This window comes from Dermacentor silvarum, chromosome 7 (assembly GCF_013339745.2).
Source record: "Dermacentor silvarum isolate Dsil-2018 chromosome 7, BIME_Dsil_1.4, whole genome shotgun sequence".
NCBI classification, from domain to species: domain Eukaryota; kingdom Metazoa; phylum Arthropoda; class Arachnida; order Ixodida; family Ixodidae; genus Dermacentor; species Dermacentor silvarum.
The window spans coordinates 171,509,552-171,529,806 of NC_051160.1; the positions used below are offsets into that span (position 1 = coordinate 171,509,552).

The window sequence follows — 20,255 nt, forward strand, 5'->3', positions numbered from 1 at the left end:
TCCACCATCAGGCACAACCGAAGTGCCGTAAATAAGAGTGGCACGCAGAAGAGAAGCTTATGGCGAAAAAGAACACCGACAAAAAGGAAGAGGTGCATTTCTTCTTTCTGCGCACACATCCTTTCGCACTTCTTTCTGTGGCTGTATTAGCTGCACGTGCTGAGATGCAGGGATGTGACACCATCGCGTTTTGCACAGTCCAGAAAGTGCAAATTATCCCATACCAGAGCTGGAGGATCACGGCATGTACACGTCGCGGTCTCCGCCGTTTGTTTGCTTTTGTTTGCGTTTCTGCTGCGTGATGCATTTGTTTCATTTCACTCTGCATGATCATGCGAGCTGTGCATGAGAACACTTGCATTGTCTCGCTGCTTCTGCAAAATGGATACCTCAGTACGTGCACATTTGGAGAGGCTGGTCCGGCTTACGGATCCTTACCGCGATTCTCCGCATCATTCTACTGCTGGCACCAGACTACCAATATAAGTCAGCGCCACATAGCACAGAGGTAGACCGTAGACGTGAGCGGATCAAAGAACATGATCATGACCTGAAACACGGCAGAAAATGATTTCCGTTCCCTGTGCATGTGATTGCACGACGTGGGAACAAGCAGACGAAACGGAAGTACAGTAAAAGCTTCTTAATTCGCACCTCATTAATTCCAACTTTTGGATAATTCGAACTGTCGTGGTCCGGCCTCGCAGCATAGGAGTCTATGGGTAAAGCAACTCGTTATTTCGCACGCGCATCGGCTCCTCCATTGTTAATTCGAACTGTGCACTGCCGAACTGAGTGCCGCCACACGGTGATAAAAAAAAAGGAACCCGCAATAAGTGGTTATGACAATAGTGCAGACTGAAAATGCAAAGAAAACAGGACAAGTGCCGTCCCCTGGAGCTTTTGTCAGCCACGTAAGAGCGGGCATGGCCTCCGAGACAAGATAGCACGCACGCTCCCAATCTTGGAGGCCATAAAGCGGGCCACTGGATGCCAAGCGAGCGGAAAATCGAACATCGATTGCCAGCATGGCTCGGAAGGAGCGATTTAGTCCGGAAAATAGAACATTGGGGCTTAAATTAGTCTGAAAAATGGGTCGCAAAATTGCATTAGCTCTCTGGGAAACCTGACGGTGCATTTAAGAAGTCCGAAATATCCGTTGGCAACTGTAATGAAGCGAGCTCAGTGTTGGGCACGTATTTTTCAACTTCAAGGAGGGCGAAGATGAAGCTATGTCACATTCACGCTTGGAAGACACTGATGGCCTTCGCTTTCAAAAAAGCAAAAATATGATCGCTCATTATTTTGGTCAATAAATATTGTGAGTTACAAGTGCTTTCTAGCAACCTGGTCTCAATTCTGTCTGTTCCTGAATGACTTTCGTTGGTTCGAATTCTATCGAATTCAAACTCGTTAAGCGTCACCGTGAAAGTCGAATTAAGTCTTTTACTATACATCTCTTGCCATGGTACGAATGAAAACAAACACAGATATTCGGTTTGTAGGTTTTATTATTTTCCCAAACGTATTTTTCGTCTATTGAAGCTGTTGCCTTGAATGATTCTCAGTCACGTGTCGTTGTGAGTGACGTCGCAGCACTGCAAATTAATAAGCGCACGTATGTAAACGACGTCGACTGTCCGGCTGGGAGCGCCGCACCCGTGAGAAGGGGGCACGGAGTTTGGTTTTGGCTGTGTGTACCAGTCTAATACTTTGCAAACACGATCATTCGCACGTTGTGTGCACTGCACTTGCAAGCTCAAAATGACTAGACATGGTGAGTGCTCTCCTCCCAGAAAATATTACAAACGCTTTCTGGGAAATAGTCTGGAAACTCTGGAAATGCCATGTCCCCCCCCCCCCCCCCCTTTCAGAGTGAATTCATTGTTCCCTTTCAACAGCATTTACCACCACCTAGTCTTTGCCGAGTCATCGAGTCATGGTAAACCACATCTGTTTATTGAGAACGAAACATTATTCTATTCGTCTGGTTTCGTTCGTACATAGCCATGATATATTGACCACATGCATTGAAATAGTGGCCTGTGGTGAGGTGCCGCCAAGTTGGCCTACACTGTCGGAAGGACCATCTGCTGGTTTAGTTGGTCTAACAGTTACTTCCAGGGACGAGCGCTAACTATGACGCTTCCCTACACTGTGTCGTATTATAGCTTTATCCAAAAGCGTTTGATAACCGTAACCACCTTCGTGACACCAGCCCGCTGTATTGTCCGAGTGCTTATGCTTTGCGCTGCTGAGGTCATGGTTTTGATCCCGGCTGCGGCGGCTGGAATTTAATGGGAGGAAAATGCAAAAACACTTGTGTATATAAAGGTACGTGTGTCAAAGAACCCCAGGTGGTCGAAATTATTTCAGTCGCATACGACAGCGTGCTTATAATCGGTTCGTGGTTTTGGTACGGGGAAACTCCAGAATTTTTTTTTTTTCTTTTCGGCGCGTTAAGTGGCACGGTAAAATAACTTCAGACATCATGGTCGGATTACCTAAGGGAAGTGTTCTCTTAAAAGAAAGATCCAAACCTTTAATGAGCAAGACTACAAAATCTGCCGCTGCCAAGCCCCACCACAGGAAAAGGCAGTAAAATGTTTGTTTATTGTCTGACAGTATCATTTGGGATCTCAATTGTGGAGAACACAAGTGCTGAGCAGCTTTGTTTTGCTTTCAAACAGTGCTGCACGAAAAATTGAAAATGCGGGAGGTCTGCGAGGGTGCAGATTCCGCATGGGTATGCAGAAAAAGCTGTTAAAACTCCCGTTTTGCAATTTTAACTGCAGACGCTTGACACTGGTTTGATGTGCATTATTCTATACACCACGTGCTTTTATTTTCCTTTAAACGCATCAACTGTGCATTACCGAAGAGTGGACGCTGACCTGGCGGGCACCGAAGCAGATGTCGCCACCCTGCACGGAGCAGCGAATTGACCTTTGTGCTGTCTCTTGCTTAAACGCGAACCAAGCGGTGATAACACAGCACACACAATGCTATGAGCCACCTAGACTCGTCACAGATCGCTTTAAAGAGAAGGCCTGCGCCGGCACGCTCAGCCGTGCCATACGCGGAAATGCGTGTGGACTGTCCATATAATTGCTATGGCAATAAAAAGGAATAAAGCAGGTGATAATATGGGGTGTGATGTTCTACTAAATTTTGTAAATGCCATACAGAAGTCCGGACTGATTTTGCGGACTTTGTGGGGGCTGAAAAACAGTCCTGAAAAACCGAACAGTCCGAAAAACTCGCGCACCCCCCCCCCCCCCCCCCCCAAGAAAAAAATAATTGAGGCTTAGAGTGGCTTACAAAAAATGTTGCAGTTTTGCCCAAAAGGCGGAGCATCGATAGTGAATTAATAGACAGGTTACATGAACACATCTCGCTCTATGACCGCGGAAACTCGTTAAAACGCTAGAGTTAGAAAGTGCGCCAGAAGCTGCAGGCAAATTGACCTTCGCGCTGTCTATTATTCTCTCACTTCAACACGAACGTCGAAAAAAAAAGCGCATACGAAGCTACTGGCATTCGGCGCACCCCCTTTGTGCCCATTGGAGATTGCTTTGAAGATGAGCCTCCCGTGGGCGCACACTTTGGCGACATAGCAGATCGCTTTCAAGATGCGGTGCCTGCGTGGCAGCTCCGTCGGCAGCAGCCACAAGAGCTGCACGCAGTTCCCCACCGTCTCCTTCCCCTTGCCCCACGCTCGAACGAAGTCCGCGCGCTTCCGGCCGCCTTCCTCTCTCCCGTGTGTGTTGCCGGCTTGCCCTCGCCAGCTTTCACCCCCACACAGCGTGTGGCACAACCGAAACTTGAAGAACAAAAACAAAAAAACTGATTCCACTTCAGTGATTATGACAATACTGCTGAGCTGACCGAAAAAAAAAAGTGCCCCCCCCCCCCTCCTTTTTTTTTTTTTGAACGTTTTGTCAACCAAGGAAGAGCGGGCATGGTCTCCGAGACTGGAGGATAGTGTACATCTACTAATCGTGAAGGTTATACAGGGGGCCACTGGAAGCCAAGCCAGCAGAAAATCGAACATGGCGGCCCCCAAGATCGGCTAGCGTGGCTCGGAGCGAGCGATTTAGTCCGGAAAATACAACATTACTGCGCCATCTGTTGAAGCCCAAGAGAAATAAGCAAAATTTATCAGGGTAGCTTGAAGGCAGCAGTGTGCAAGCGCTTGTTACAGTGTGGACAAGCCCAGCTCGTGTATGGTAGGGAAAGGGTTAACAAAATTTAGTGGAAAATTAGGCTCCATATTATCGCCCGTGTAACATGGCCGTGTACGGGAAATGTTAACTTGGCAGAGAGGGCTACAAGATCATTCAGTCAGAAGGAAGCAATAGAGGAAGACAGCTTTGGAAATACAAACCGCTACAAAAAAAATCGAGTATGGGGCAGCAGGAAGCCTAAATGTGATTAAGCAGTGCATGACTGTAAATATTATGCATCGAAAGTGTTATAAAAGCACATAGCACAAATAATTTCGAGTTATATCTCTGGAACTGCAGACTCCCTTAAGCCATCAAGTCTTCTATTTCCGTGCAAATTTGCATTGTGGAGGAAGTTTTCATGAAAGTGGCAATTGTCACCCACCCAAGAGTGGCATAAAGCTACGGAGGTAGCCCATGTGGGTCTCGAAGCTTTGCAGCTGAAGAAAGGCGCTTGCACTAAAATTTGTCTTCAACTGAATTTGCTTGATGGCTTTGTGCTACTCAAGATTTTTTTCATCCATCTTGCAGATTTTCCTAGAATTCAATTCATTTACAGCCTGGTTAGCTCGGAGGGTAGAGCAAACCATCTTGAGAAGTTGGTGGTTCCAGGTTTGATACCCAGGCCAGGAGCTTGGCATTAGTCTGGTGGAAGGCGATTTTTCATTTCATGTTAACCGATTACGTAAGCACAACTCTAGTAATTGCCGTCACAGGAAAGTGATTGTGCCACAGCTTAGTTCCAGTTTACGTATCTAGGCATAACGCAACATAAGTTTTAGGAAAATACACCAAGTGTGTTAGACTGAAGTGTGGTATCCTTTAAAGTTAATGGGAAGTGTGAACGTTTTATTTTGTAAATGCAACATGGTCTTTTTGACATTGCTTTACTGTCACAGCATGCGCATTTACTGTCACAGCATGTTCAGTGTCATTGCCACAACTGAGACGTGGCTGCGAAAAAGTGAAGTAATCAGTCTTCCAGGTTACAGAACAGAATCAAACGCGCGCGACTCCCGCTCACGCGGAGGCGGCGTTGCATTGTTCGTAAAAGATAATGTATCGTATTGTAAAGTTGCAGCAGCCACATACAGTTGCAACGACATTGAATCCCTTTTCATTCGGCTTGAGTATGACGTCATCATTGGTGCAGTTTATCGCCCCCCGAACGGTAGCCTCGTAGGATTTCTCGATAAACTGGAATCAATTTTCTGCACTGTGTCAAAACATCGAAACGAACCAGTGATTATAGTAGGCGACATGAACATGAACACATATAACATGACAAACCGTCACTATAGCTATTTGTTGCAGTCTTACAACTACCGTAACTTAATGACATCACCGACGCGTATAACTGAGGCATCTACGTCTCTAATTGACCACGCATTAACAAATCTAGATACGGGGGTTACCGGAGGCGTTTACTTAGAGCCTATCTCTGATCATCTACCTATCTTTGCCACTTTGGATTCTCCAACAAGTACCAAGCAAACAACAAATAACATTGTAACGAAAATAGATTACCAGATATTACGAGAAGAAATTCTTTGCATTAACTACAGTGAAATTACAACGAGGATGTCGATATTGAATTAACCTAATTACATATCTTAATATTGCCGTAGGAAAGAGCAATCGCAAGGTCTTGAAAGGCCGACATGACAAACCGATGTGCCCCTGGATGACAGAGCAGATACTTTAAACACTTAAGGCCAAAGAACGCTGGCATGACAAATGGCGACATAACAAAGATAATCTGTACTACTTACAGCAATTCAAATTGCAGCGGAATAAATCTGTCGCTATGATTCAATCGCGCAAAAGGGCGTATTACACTAACCTAATTGCACAGACCGCTGGTAAGACGAGTAAACTGTGAGAAATTCTAAACGAAATTATAGGAAAACAACGTAAGCTAACCGTGCTTCCCGAAACCATTAACGAAAACGTTGTAGAGAACTTCAACACATATTTCGCATGTATCGGTCCATCCCTGGCTGCAAAGTTCAGTGATTCAGAAGAAATATCTATCTCGCAGAGTCCCCTACTTTACACTTTCGTTATGTACACCATTGAACTTGAAGACGTGATGGAGACAGTCAGTAAGATGTCAACCTCTAAGGCCTCCGGACTAGATGGTATTCCTATTCGAATGATAAAAGAGAATATAGATGTATTAGGACCACTTTTATGCCACTTGTTTAATCACTCCATGAAATGCTCTAAATATCCGTCTCAGCTGAAGGTTGCTAAGGTTGTACCTATCTTCAAAGATGGAGACCGCAATGACCCTTGCAATTACAGGCCAATATCCGTGCTCAGTACCATCAATACTATATTTGAAAAAATTCTAACCCGTTCGTTCCACAAGTTTATCGATAAGTACCAGGTGATGTGCCCACAGCAACATGGCTTTCGTCCGAAGCACTCAACTTCGTCAGCAGTGTTAACGTTAACTCAAATAATTAACGTAGCTTTGCAAAGTAATATACTTGTGTGTGTCATATTCCTGGACTTAAAAAAGCCTTTGATACAGTTGATCACAACATACTTCTGCATAAACTAAAGCATTATGGTTTTCGCGGTGGCTCATTGGGCCTTCTTACTAGTTACCTTCATGAACGAATGCAGCTGGTCAGAATGAACAATGTTACATCATCACCTAAGAATATGCGCACTGGAGTCCCTCAAGGATCCATCCTTGGGCCACTTTTATTTTCGCTATATATTAACGACTTCCCATTTATATTAAGTACAAGTGAAGTCCTAATGTACGCCGATGACACCTGTATTGTAGTAACAGCCGATAACATTTGTGATCTCGAAACTAAAGCAAACGAAGAGTTGAAAAAAGCAAGTGATTGGTTTTAATGAACAAACTTACAATTAACATTAAAAAGACTAAATATGTGGTATTTCGAACACGTAACAATATCTTTCCAGATAAATCATTAGATTTACAAATAAACGACTTTACATTACACGAAGTAAGATCATTTCAGTATCTTGGCGTGACTTTCGATAGCAATCTGCACTGGCAAGAACAAATAAGCGCAGTTTGCACAAAGCTCACATCGGGATGCTACGCACTCTCACAAGCACGTCATCATCTCGATAGTAACACTCTGCGTATTTTATATTTCGCACTCATCCATAGCCATATCGCATACTGTAATGAATCGTGGGGTGCGACATACAAAACTTATCTTGAACCAGTATGCAAACTCCAGAAAAGAGCCCTGAGAATAATTACCCATTCATGTTACGATGAACCTAGTCAGCCTCTGTTTAATATAGAATGAATGTTTTGCTGTATATGATACACGAATTAAAAATTGCTACCTGTGTTTTCAATATTGTTAAAAACAACCTGCCTCTTCATATTTCTACATTTTACACATCCTCTCGAGCGACCAGAAATCAAACGTACGGAAATTTTAATCTTCCTCCAACTAGGAATATTTACGGACAACATTTGCTTCAGTTTTCAGGGGCAAAAATTTGGAATAAACTACCAGCAGAGATAAAACAAGCAAATAATTTTTCGTCCGTGCTTAAAAAGTACTTGCTTAGCCTGAATAACCCATTTCAATGTGAACAATCGTGATGTCCTTTATTGTGTTCGTAAATCGTTGAAGCCTGCTAAAAAATACCATGCCTAATTGTTGTTTAGATTTTTTTTTTTCGATATTGATAATGTATGCTTTGAACCTTCATAATAATGAAGGAATTTGCATGCAATCCTCTTGTTAACTAGTGTTTTATATTAGAAATGTTTAATACTGTAACATGCTCTTCACTATCTCGCATTTCTTTTGTACGCTCGTGCTACGTAAAGGTGTAAGATAGATACGTGTATGCACGTGATGTATCTCACTTGTTTTTGTACTTATAATTTATTTTTCATTGGACCCGCAACTAGCCTATGGCTATGGGTCCAACCAGTTTTGGTATATCTGTATGTTCTAAGTCTGCAAACAAAGAATTGAATTGAACCCCACAAAGGCGAAACACATATTCATGTGTAAATCCAACATGGTCACCTTTATTTCTGGCCATGGGAAGGGAAAGTGCACTTGTACAAAAATATCATTTTAGCTAAAAATTAGTATAGCAACCAATTCATTTACTGAACTATCCACAACTTAAGCTTTGTTGTGAATCAAGAAGTATACTATGCTGCAACTAGTGGAGGTTAGATATGTGGTTGGGCAGGTCATTGCGAGGTGTGGAACAGATGGGAGACAGTCAAATGTTCCAAAAGATTTAGTGGATTGGAAATTTGCCAGGGTACAATAGAGTTGGCCAATGCAAGAGTGCATTACGAAAGGCTTTGTTGCTGGAAAGGACATGCCCGAGCTCATGAATTGATTTTGTTCGAGTAGTTTACAAGCATTTCATTTTTCATGTGTTTTCATATACTTGTACTACTCCTGCCTTGGCTGCCTAAAGGTTGCGGGCGGTATTGAATGAATTAATAAATCAATGCATCTGCGCAGGCCCCATACGAGAAGTACAAGCACAGCCGGCTGGAACGTGTGAGCACGCTGATCGTTTCCCATGCTGCCAAGCTCCGCGAGATGGCTGGCCGGCCTTGAGGATTTTAGTGAACACCTTTATTTTTTACGCAGCTTCACATTGCCTGTGAAATGACAAACCGTGCCTGTTAGCACTACCACATCAGACTGTCTGCCATTGAGTGTACAGCATCTTGCACATTTTTTTTATCACCTGACCAGCTGATTGTTTGCGTCTGTTTAGGGCAAGCAAGACTGCAAACGTCATGTGTTGTGTAATGTAGTCGTGTGCAACACCTCATGGCTGTATGACAGATATTGCTGAAGGTTCCCTCACTTGCTGCAGAAACCTCTACGAGTTACACTGCCAAATGCTAACGTTCAGTGTGGGTCTCATTTTGGGGGAGGGGAGTCGTTTGTGGTTGATATGGATACTTTTATTTTATACAGCTTCACATTGCCTGTGCAGGAATTGGCAAAGCCTGTGAAATGACAAACTGCGCCTGCTAGCACTACCGCATCAGACTGTCTGCCATTGAGTGTACAGCATCTTGCACGTTTTTATCACCTGACTGCATCAAAACTATGAACATTGCCAATAAAGTCTGCTGCAGCTGATTGCCTGTGCGTCTGTTTGGGGCAGACATGACTGCAAACGTCATGTGCTGCGGGTGGGGCCGGGTGTGCCTCGGTTTATCTAGTGTTGTGGTAGCCCTGCGAACAAGGACCTCATTACCGTGATTCATTGGGTGTGTGCGACAAATTGTTCAATATTGTGATTGGTTAGATTATGGACTCGCGTCGGTCTAGCCGGCAGTGACAGCAGAAGCATTTTTTGAGTGGGGGGGAGGGGAGGGGGCTGTCATGTGAACAGTATGGGAGGAAATAATTTTTTGCTGTGAAACAGCTTTGGACCAGCAGAGAGTATGCGTTTGTCTTTGACTGAGAGGAGCATCATTATTATTGGTCGTTGTTTTCTTGACGAGTACTTCCCGAGGCGATGAGCCCTTTCAACACGCGTAGGGTCAATTTGAACATTTAGTTCCTCGGAGCAAAGAGATAAAACCTTTTCTATTTCGGACGTCTCCTTCGGCGCATCAATAATACCATAAAATATTGCATTGTTCCTATTGTCAAGGTCGTTGTGGCATGCCTGAAATGTCGCACATGTAGACGAAAGTCTCTCGTCGTTAGCAACAACGCTCTTCACATCTTTTACCGGGAGTACGGACACCTCGTCATCTTCTACAAGCTTGAATGAATGAATGAATAAACCTTTATTTGAAGCAGTGAGTTGTGTGGGGGTCTTCCCCAACCCGTAGCGCGTGTAATCGCAGCTACGTAGGGTTCGGGCGAATAAGGCAACAAGCGAGTCAACTCAACGTTTATTGCTGTTGGCAATAAAACACGCAGAGGGAAGTCCGCTCTGTATAATAAGTAATAAAATAGGCTTGGCTCGTCGCGTGTAGTAGTCACGCAAACGAGGTCACTCACGGGTTTCAGCGGGTAAGTCCGTATCGGCAGGTAGGTCAAGCGAGGTCAGAGAGACCCGGGGGTCTCTCGGTCGCGCTCTTTTATATCTTTTTACCTTTCCGCGAGGGGAGTGTCCTCCTCGCCCGCCGGCACGGTGGAAGAACGTGCCCGCCGGATACTTTCCCTCTTCCCGCGCGGGCGCGCGCGTCGCGAGAGACGAGCGAGAACCGGGAGAGGGCAAAGTGCATTTCTCCCGTGTCCGCCCGGCTACCGCCGCGTGCGCTCCGTTCGCAAGCGATGGGCCGCGGGAGAAGGTGGCAGCGTATGGGGTGCTCCCCACAGTTGGCAGTCGAGGTGGGAGGGTCCCTTATTGCAGGAACCCTCTGGCTTGGATTGACCTCCGGGCCCGAGCGACGAGTTCGCGCTGGTTGACCAGGTCCGGCTTGGAGATCGCAGCCTCCCACGTCTGAGCGAGAAGGGTTGGGTCTGCGTCTGCTGCTATTGGTTGCGTCGTTGTCATGCTTGCTCGGGTGTGCTTGCATTGCAGTAGGAGGTGCGCCAGGGTGTCTGGCACGTTGCAGTGTGGACAGGTGTAGCTGTATAGCGTCGGGTGGAAATGATGCAGTAAGCTTCCGTGGGTGAAGGTATTGCTCTGGAGTCGCCTGTGGTCGGTGTCTTCGTTTCTCGTTAGTTTTGGATGTGGTGGAGGGTATACCCTGCGTCCAAGCCGATAGTGCTGCAGTAGTGCTTCATAAGTTAGCGGTATTTCCGTTTCCTCCGCTGATTTGGGTGGGTGGGACATGTCGAGAATCTCGTGCGGGGAGGCCCGGTTGACGCTTGCGCGGGCCGCGGTGTGTGCCGCTTCATTCCCGAGTCCCTCAGACAGACAGACAAAGAACTTTTATTCAGGTCCTGAGGAACTGCGTTTGGACGCCCCCTTTCAGGGGGAGTCGGTAGCAGTCGCGGGCCGCTCCCACGCAGGGACCGGAAGACCGTGGCCCTCCGTCCCTCATGTGCCGGAATCCACATGATGCAGGTGTAAGGGGAGGAGTGTCGCCACGTTTCAGTTTGTTTATCGCTTTGACGGAGATCCTGCCCTTCATGTAGTTGCGTGCCGCTGTGCCGCTGTTTGAGAGTCGGTGAAGACCACTATGGCATCCTCGATTGTATGGGTGGCGAGTGCTATAGCGGCCTCCTCGGCTGTGTCCGCGTGTTTGGCGAGAATTGTCGCCAACGCTAGTGTAGTTCCCCTGTAGTGTGACGCTGATGGCGAAGGCGTTTCGGGCCGAATACTTGGCTGCGTCCACGTAGCGCGCCTGCTGGTCTTTACGGTGCTTGTGTCTGATGGCGTTTACCCTGGCGAACCATCTGCCTCGATGGTGTTCTGGATGCATGTTCCGAGGGATCTGATGAACTTGTAGACAATCTCGGAGCTTCGACATGATCTTTTCCTTACGTTCGCCATCAAGTTCTAGGTTGGTTGCGTATCCTGTGCGTCGGAGGACTGCTCGGCCTGTGATTGTGAGCTTGAGTCTCTCGATCTGGTTGATGGGGTGCGCTTCCGCGAGTTCTTCCCAGGAGTTGTGAACTCCCATGCGAAGCAATCGGGCAGTGGAGGCGGTTGTTGGCAGTCCTAGGGCGAGCTTCGTGGCCTTTCGTATTAGGAGGTTTAGCTTTTGTTTCTCGGCTGTCTTCAGGTTGAGGTAAGGATTTCCGTATGTAATGCAGCTGTAAAGGAGGGCTTGTACCATTCGCAAGGTGTCGTGCTCTTTGAGGCCATTGCGGCGATTTGCCACCCATCATATCAGATGAGTCGGCTGTGCCACAGTGTTCTGTAGTCTAGGGAGTGAGGCGGAGCCGGTCGCGTCCTTGTGTATATGGAGTCCGAGGATTCGAAGCGAGTCGATCTTCGGTATCGGGACTCCCTGAAGAAGGACTTGTGGGTCCGGTGCATCGTGGCTTGGGGGCTGGCCCCGGGTGCGTGCCGCCAGTACTAATAGCTCGGATTTATCCGGGGCACAGTGGAGGCCGCAGGTGTTCAGGTACCGTTCGATGATGTTGACCGCCTCCTGAAGACGGTCCTCCTGTTCGCCCGTGCTCGCGCCTTTCGTCCACAGCAGGCGCGTAGCCAGGGGGGGGGGGGGGGGCTGATGGGGCTTCAGCCCCCCCCCCCCCGAAATTTTTTCGTGCTGGCATGCACCGCCGACCAAAACTACCACTGACGCCGGTAATCATTCTGGATTTTGTCTACAATGTCTTTTTCACGCTCTAAAAGACATTTTGGCACGAACATTGCTAACCCGGGCTGGATTTTGTGGCAATGCCCTTGCACCTGGAGTCACTTAACACATGGAGCCCCAACCGAGCACAAACTTTCAAGGGTTTTTCGATAGTGAGCAGGCGCGTTGCGGCATCTCGCAGCGGCCGCAGAATCTACGGAGCGCATGGATTTAAATTACGAAACTTTATGGGTATAAAGTTCTCATAAACTTTTGACGCGAAAGGTGCACTGACATTACCAAAGGCGTGCTTTAAAAGATTTTCCATTCTGGAACTTTATGGGGTTAATGTTCTTATAAACTTGGGCCAACATGCGCGCACTGGAGCCCTCGTGTCCAAGCCGTTCCAAAAATGGAAGCACGCGCTCGCAATCTTCTACACACAAGAAAATACTAAATATCACCGTGACTGTCAGCTAGCAGCTGATAATTTTCTCCAAAGATTTTCAGGAAGCGTGCCCAATGTGATCGATCACCTGGACCAGGGCAGGCAAAGTAAAATATGGGAAAACAGAAGAAAGTAAACGGCCTACTATTGAGATTTTTTTTTGCGTGCTACAAGGTCTGGCTCTCCGTGGCCACAGGGGCAGTGGCCCTATGGATTTCAGCATAGCCCCCCTGAAAATACAGGTATTTTCAAAGCGCTTCTTCGCATGCGAGCTGATTGTGGAGATACATATCTGAAGAACCATTTGGAAAGTTGCCCCAGTAATGCCTCGTATTTAAGCCCAGATCCGCAAAACCTAATTATAGAAATTTGAGGTGAAATTATCAAAGAAAGCCTATAGATGCAAAAGCAGGCTGCTTCTCCATACTTCCTGACGAAACGACGGACATGGCTGGAATCGAACAGCCTACTGTTTTTGCAAGGTACGTAAACAAGGATGCCAACGACATCGAAGGAGTGTTTTAGGTTTTAACACCGGAATAAATGCCCAGCTCTCATTGCCACTGCAGGTTCTATGTAAATGTGTAAATAATACTGCAGATTCTAGTCACCCTTCCAGTGACCACTGCCAGCGCAGAGAGAATATTTTTTAACAAAGGTTTACTAAAAAACTACTTGCGCTCTACAATGTCTGTGGAACCCATGATTAGGCTGGCGCTTCTATACCCCCACAGAAATGACGGCATCAACGTGCCCGAAGTCATTGACCGCTTCACTCAACTTCCCGCCGAGAGAAGTTTGTCCTGTAGATAGCGAAGCAGCAAAAAGCAATGCAAGTAAAAAGCTATGTTCCTTCAGGTCCATAAGCTTTTAATTATGAAAACGTATGACTGTTCATTAGCTTTTAAAACCGCAGAAATTTTCGCCGTTTATTCTCGCAGTTAGCATCATGATCAAAATTATCAAGCGAATACAAAAATTACGAGGACATCAATAACCAATTTTGACTGGCCTTGCTCATTGAAACCCCGGCCCACGCGGCGTTTGCCAAAAACACACTCGGATATTGGATAGTTTAACTTGCTGCACCATCTGTGGCTTTCGTTTGTCCTTTTCTTTCCTTTTTAGCTACCTGCTTTTATTTCTTTTTTGAAACGAAGCAACACCCTCCTTTAGTTTTGGGTGCAGAATAATTGTTGGCGCGGTGCAGGCAGTTAAATTAAACATTTTCGAACGGATTTCTGCATTATTCCTCTATTACTCTACCCATATGGCGCTGTCACGACCGTCGCATGGCCCGAGTACATATCACGATTTCTGCGATCATAGTTTTGTTCTTGCCTGGATCATCTGTCTTTCTGTGCGCAAAGTTTACTATCTGTGACTGCGCAACATGTTTATTTGTCTTGTTTGACGCATTATATGCAGTGACGTTTGCTTAAATACGGAGATTTATTGCAGACTTATACGTGTCTTTAAATATCTTGTTGCGAGGTTTTGTGTATACAAGCAGTGAACTTTGTTTCCAGCGACTCTTTTTTGCCCCTTAGCGAGTTGTATCTTCGCATTTATTTTTTTTCCATTCTATCTTCGCATTTCTAATGTATATTTTTCAGAACTCCTACATTTTATTTCTACTCACTGTTGCGAGTATAATCTCGGTGTAATTGTAATACACGACCGGTTACAGCTGCTCCTGCGCAATCTATTGCACCGAAGGACAGCGTCATTGAGGTTCTTCCTTTCCGTTGCATATGTACAAAAATGTAAACAAAGTTCTTGAATGACAAAGACTCATCAAAATATTTCTCCTCAACTTATGCATTTCTTGGCCTTTATGTTTTTCATATCAGCTGCACACACCGCTTTGCTGGTTTCGAACTGATATAGTTCTAAAGTTCGTGTGATATTTTCTTTACTTATTAAATAGACAAAAGAAAACGCAGATGCATTGATATCAGTTGCTTCTGCCACAATTTTTGGGACATACGAATATATCCTTTTATGAAAAAAAACCCTTTAATGTACGCGCGAGGCGGCAGCATGCAACGCTCGCGCGAGGCCAGGCCTCTCTCTGCTGACCTGCTCAAACAGGGGGCTTTGTTTGTCACTGCAGCAAAAAACACCGCATATCCATGGGGTGAATGATGATGAGTGGGCGAAGCTCCGGAGGGAATCATCGGTAAGCCGTGAATCGTCCGTGTAATTCGCCCAGTCTCGCCGCACTAAATCGAACGATTGACTTCCACCAATGACACGCGCCATATGTGACGTCATTCCTATTTTATAACAGCGCCCTTCATTAAAATTGCACCATCTCCCGCTTAAGGGTACGCTAGCACAAACGCGTTAGAAACGTGCAGTACTCTCTAGTAAGGGGGAGAGGCCACAGCGTCTTACGCAGCCGTTTACACATGCCGGAACGTGCACCGCGTTTGCCGACGCCATCATATGACTGCTGAGAGAGTATAACCCCCGTATTCATAAACGCTCCTCGACTTGAACTTGACTTGCCACCGCCTTCAACGCGTTTCGAATGCGCTGCCCAAGGCGTTAGTAGTAGTGATTTTATTGAAGAAGAAAGTGACGCTTATTTCTGCTGCCCAATAGGGAGCACGGCGCAGCGTCAGGGGAAGGGGAAAAAGGAGATAAAGATGTTGAAAGGGAGGGAAGAGAAGAAGAAGCAGCAAGAGTCTCATCCGATCATGGAGGAGGCTGGTGATGGAGGCGATGGCCTGCTAGGGACGAGTGCTTAGCGATGGGCGGAGATTCCGTTCAGTTCCACAAACTCCAAAAGGCTGTGGAGAGCTCGGAGGTGGGGAGGTGACGGCAACAGGAGGTCGCTGGTTGTCGCAGCAGGTAGACCCTGTTGTCTGTAGGCAGTGATGACCCTTGAGCGGTCCTGTGCCAGCGCTGGGCATGCCCAGAGAAGGTGCTCGAGGGTCTCGGGGTCGCCACAACGTTCGCAGGCCGGTGATGTGGAGCGTCCCTTGGCGTGCAGCCGCGCCGCCGTCCAGACACAGCCCGTGCGCACTCGAAGCAACGTTGCGCGTTCCCTCCTGGTAAGGCCACACTCTGGAAGTGGCCTGGGACCGTTGCCATTTGCCACTCTGGCATCCGGGTGGACGATTGTGAGCAGTTTTTTCAGGCGCTGCCTTGAAAAATCTGAGGAAGCGACTGCTCGTGTGAGCGGCACTTCAGGATGGTGGGCGGTTTTGGCGAGGGTATCCGCTGCCTCATTACCTGCTATTCCACCATGGGAAGGCAGCCAATGAAATGAGATGGTGACCCCCGCGGCAGCCAATGCCGAGAACTTCGAGCTGAGCAGGGCCCCCGTAAGCCCTGATCGGCGGTGGTTTATTAGGCTCTGGAGCGCTGGCTTCGAGTCGCAGAGCACTGCCACCGGTTGCCCAGGAGGGTCCTCAGCCAGGACATCGGCGGCTAGGTGGAGCCCCGCTAGTTCTGCCGCGGTAGAGCTCGCGGAAAAGGGGATCCGACATTGTCTGTGGACCGCCATAGCCGGGATGGTGCAGGCTGCAGCAGCCGATCCGTTCGCCAGGACTGATCCATCTGTGTAGACCAGCAGACTTCCTTCCAGATCCTCCCGCCCAAGGCGGTGGCAAGTCAAGTTCAAGTCGAGGAGCGTTTATGAATACGGGGGTAAGGCGGAGAGGCCGCAGCGTCTTACACCAGCTTCTTACACGGGCCGTAACGCGCTAGCACAAACGCGTTAGAAACGCGCAGTCTTTCGTTAATGTTGGGTATTTATTGTCATCGTGGTGCGTGTGTCCATGTGCGCTTCGTGGCGTAGTGGCTAGCGCCGCACGTTCGGAAGCGAGGGGTCCCTGGTTCGATTCCGCGCTACGGACACAACTTTCGGATTTTTTTTTCATAAAAGTAGACGTGGCTACCTACTACGACGACGACTACTACTACTACTACTACATACTACAGAGGAGGGACGGACCCACACCCTAGGGAGCTTCGCCCCTAAAATACATATTTTACTTGACAGTGCATAGCATTCAATAATTCGTTTGCAGCATCTAATATACAATGGCATTACAATGCAGTTATTGTATATGCATTTGATCCCTCGACAAATTCTATAAGGAGGAGGCCGCGCCGCAACCTGAGCCCCCCCCCCGAACGAAATTTTTGGCTACGCCACTGGTCCACAGTGTGGTATCTGCATATAGAGCATAAAATATCCCTGCGGGACGGTGTCTAGGAGGCGGGGAAGTTTGAGGAGGGCCACGTTGAAGAGGAGTAGAGTGAGATTACCGAACCCTGCGGGCCGCGGCGTACCCCTGTTGGGTAGGTGAAATGTCTTGCTCCGGAGATTGGCAATTCCCACCGTGGCCGTACGGTTGGTGAGGAAAGCGCGCATGTAGGCATATGTTTGGCACCGCAGCCGATATCTTCTAGGTTACAGAGAATGGCTTCATGGCTCACGTGATCAAAGGCGCCCTTTACGTGTAGAGCTAGAATGGATGACTCCGTGTTTGCTCAAATGGTCAAGAATATCTTCCTTTAGCTGGAAGAGGACGTCCTGCATGGAGAGCATCTGGCAGAATCCGAACATGGTGTGTGGGTAGCGATCGTTGTCCTCGAGATGTGTGGTGAGCCTCTCGTTGTCCATGTGTTCAAACAGTTTCCCGGCGCAGGACGTAAGGGAGATGGGGCGAAGATTTACGATGGAGATGGGTTTGTTCGGCTTGGGTACCGTGGTTACCTCCGAGTGTTTCCAGGCTGTTGGTAGCTCGCCCTTAATCCAGCAGTCGTTATAGTACCGAAGGAGAGCCGCTAACACCCGAGGGGGTAGGTGTCGAAGGTGCTTGTTGGTGATTCTGTCATCTACAAGCTTGATTAGTTCCTTTAGTACAGTTATTTTCTATTCAAATGTCTGACAAATATAATGGATTTCACTAACAAGTTTGGACTGCTCCTGCTGAATCGCAGGGATTGTCATTATCGCGTCATTTGCGCTTTCTGCTCAGGCGTAAGGGGCCCAGGGTTTACCTCAACGTCACTGGCTAGCAGTGACAGTTCAAGAGCGAGACGCGCATATTCAAAGCACTTAGCACTCATGCGTGATGCACAACAAAGTAATCTAAAAATGCGAGGGGGGATCTGGCACCCATCTTTTCAAGGCTTTGCGTTTAACAGAACGATGTGTCAGACCAACCTGAAGAAAAACACTGCGTAAGTTTCTAGCGGCCATGTCGGCACCAGAAACAGAAGTGGCTTGCTGCAGAAGTGGTTTATGTAGTAGTCCTCTTTCATGAAGCGTCCCGTGCTGTCCGCTGAAGGTGTAGCAGCCCCTTGGTGTATAGTGGGGATTGGTCACTCAAGAATGCTGGGCAGGTTTCGTTCACATGGAAAATATTGTCCGGAGTGTTCCACGTGGCTGATACGGGGCCGTGCAGTGCGGTCGTTATCTACATCAACTGAAGAAAAACACGGCGTAAGTTTCTAGCGGCCATATCGGCGTCAGATCCCGAAGTGGCTTGCTGCAGAAGTGGTTTGTGTAGTAGTCCTCCCTAATGAAGCGTCCCAGGCCTTGCTGCCAGCTGGCATGCTTGTCGAAAAGGTGTAGCAGCGTCGTCGTGTCCAGTGGTGACTGGTCACTCAAGAATGCTGGGCAGATTTTGTTCACATGGAAAATATTGTTCGGAGTGTTCCACGTGGCTGATACGGGGCCATGCAGTGCGGTTATTATCTGCATCAACTGAAAAAAAAAAAAAAAAACACGGCGTAAGTTTCAATCGGCCATGTCGGCGCCAGATCCCGAAGTGGCTTGCTGCTGAAGTGGTTTATGTAGTAGTCCTCCCGCATGAAGCGTCCCGTGCTGCCCGCTGGTATACTTGTCGAAAAGGTGTAGCAGCGCTGTCGTGTCCAGTGGTGATTGGTCACTCAAGAATGCTGGGCAGATTCCGTTCACATGGAAAATATTGTCCTGATCGAGTGTTCCACGTGGCTGACACGGGGCCGTGCAGTGCGGTCATTATCTGCATCAAGCGAAGAAAAACACGGCTTAAGTTTCTAGCGGCCATGTCAGCGCCAGATCCCGAAGTGGCTTGCTGCAGAAGTGGTTTATGTAGTAGTCCTCCCTCATGAAGCGTCCCGTGCTGCCCGCTGGTATACTTGTCGCAAAGGTGTAGCAGCGCCGTCGTGTCCAGTGGTGATTGGTCACTCAAGAATGCTGGGCAGATTCCGTTCACATGGAAAATATTGTCCGGAGTGTTCCAGGTGGCTGATACGGGGCCATGCAGTGCGGTCATTATCTGCATCAACTGGAGAGAATCACGGCGTAAGTTTCTAGCGGCCATGTCGGCGCCAGAACCCAAAGTGGCTTGCTGCAGAAGTGGTTTATGTAGTAGGGTGATTCCATGTAAGATCGAACAAAGGATGTCCGGTCGGCCTTTTAAATTTATTTCAGAAATTTATATATTGTTGCCTGATGAGTGGAAAGAAGAGATCTGCAATTGGTTTTGCTGCCAAAAATCTTTTCGAAGCACCGCGAATCTATAATGACGAAGAGATGGAGAGCCGCGCTTACTTGCTGTGCTGTTTTGGCCAACTTTGGTTATGAATTACACAAAATATATTAAAGTTAGGTAGCTGAAATTTCTTTTGTAATGAAGCAGAGGCGCCCCTGGGTTTGTGCACACTGAAGAGGAAGACGAAGGACCGTGCCGTGATCGCGGAGAACCCCGTGCTACGAACAGCCCTTGCAGTGCCTACCTGTACCTAGCGTTCTTGCAACGTTATCGACGACAATAAACCTCGTCGCATTTGGTGGAGGTTGCTGAGATCCTTCGCCTCGTCCTGGAGCTCCGCACTCAAACACTGCCAACACCAACACGATCGCCCTGCACTATGCCTGATTCAGCCACTTCGTTGCCTGCACCACCGGCCGCCACTGTCGTCTGCGCCGGCGTCCCTCTTCATCACGACCCACGTACCCATTTTCAGTGGGACTCCTTCACAAGTTTCTTTCTTCTTTCGACTGCCATCAGACGTCATTGGGCCGTGCCACCGGTGTTTCTCACACCATCGACACCGGTTCCCACTCCCCCTTGCGACAGCGCCCGTATCGTGTATCGGCCAAAGAGCGACGTGTCATCACAGAGCAAGTGGACGACATGCTAAAACGTGAAGTCATCCGTCCTTCTCAAAGTCCTTGGTCTTCACCTGTCGTATTGGTAAGAAAAAAAGATGGCTCCATTCGTTTTTGTGTCGACTACAGACGCCTAAACAAGATAACAGGAAAAGAGGTTTATCCACTGCCTCGAATCGATGACGCTCTCGACTGCTTGCAAGGCGCAGAATATTTCACTTCCTTGGATCTGCGCTCCGGGTACTG

The 20,255-nt window shown here is 47.7% G+C and overlaps 1 protein-coding gene across 1 annotated transcript in view; it reads left to right on the forward strand.

The window, feature by feature from the left end:
* Window positions 1-9,364, forward strand: part of LOC119459338 (G2/mitotic-specific cyclin-B2-like) — a 31,254-nt gene extending 21,890 nt beyond the window's left edge. The window contains exon 5 of the mRNA XM_049671672.1: window positions 8,729-9,364. Coding sequence (XP_049527629.1) covers window positions 8,729-8,827 — 99 coding nt within the window. The 3' untranslated portion in view covers window positions 8,828-9,364. The remainder of the gene's footprint in view (window positions 1-8,728) is intronic.
* The last annotated feature ends 10,891 nt before the right edge of the window (window positions 9,365-20,255 follow it).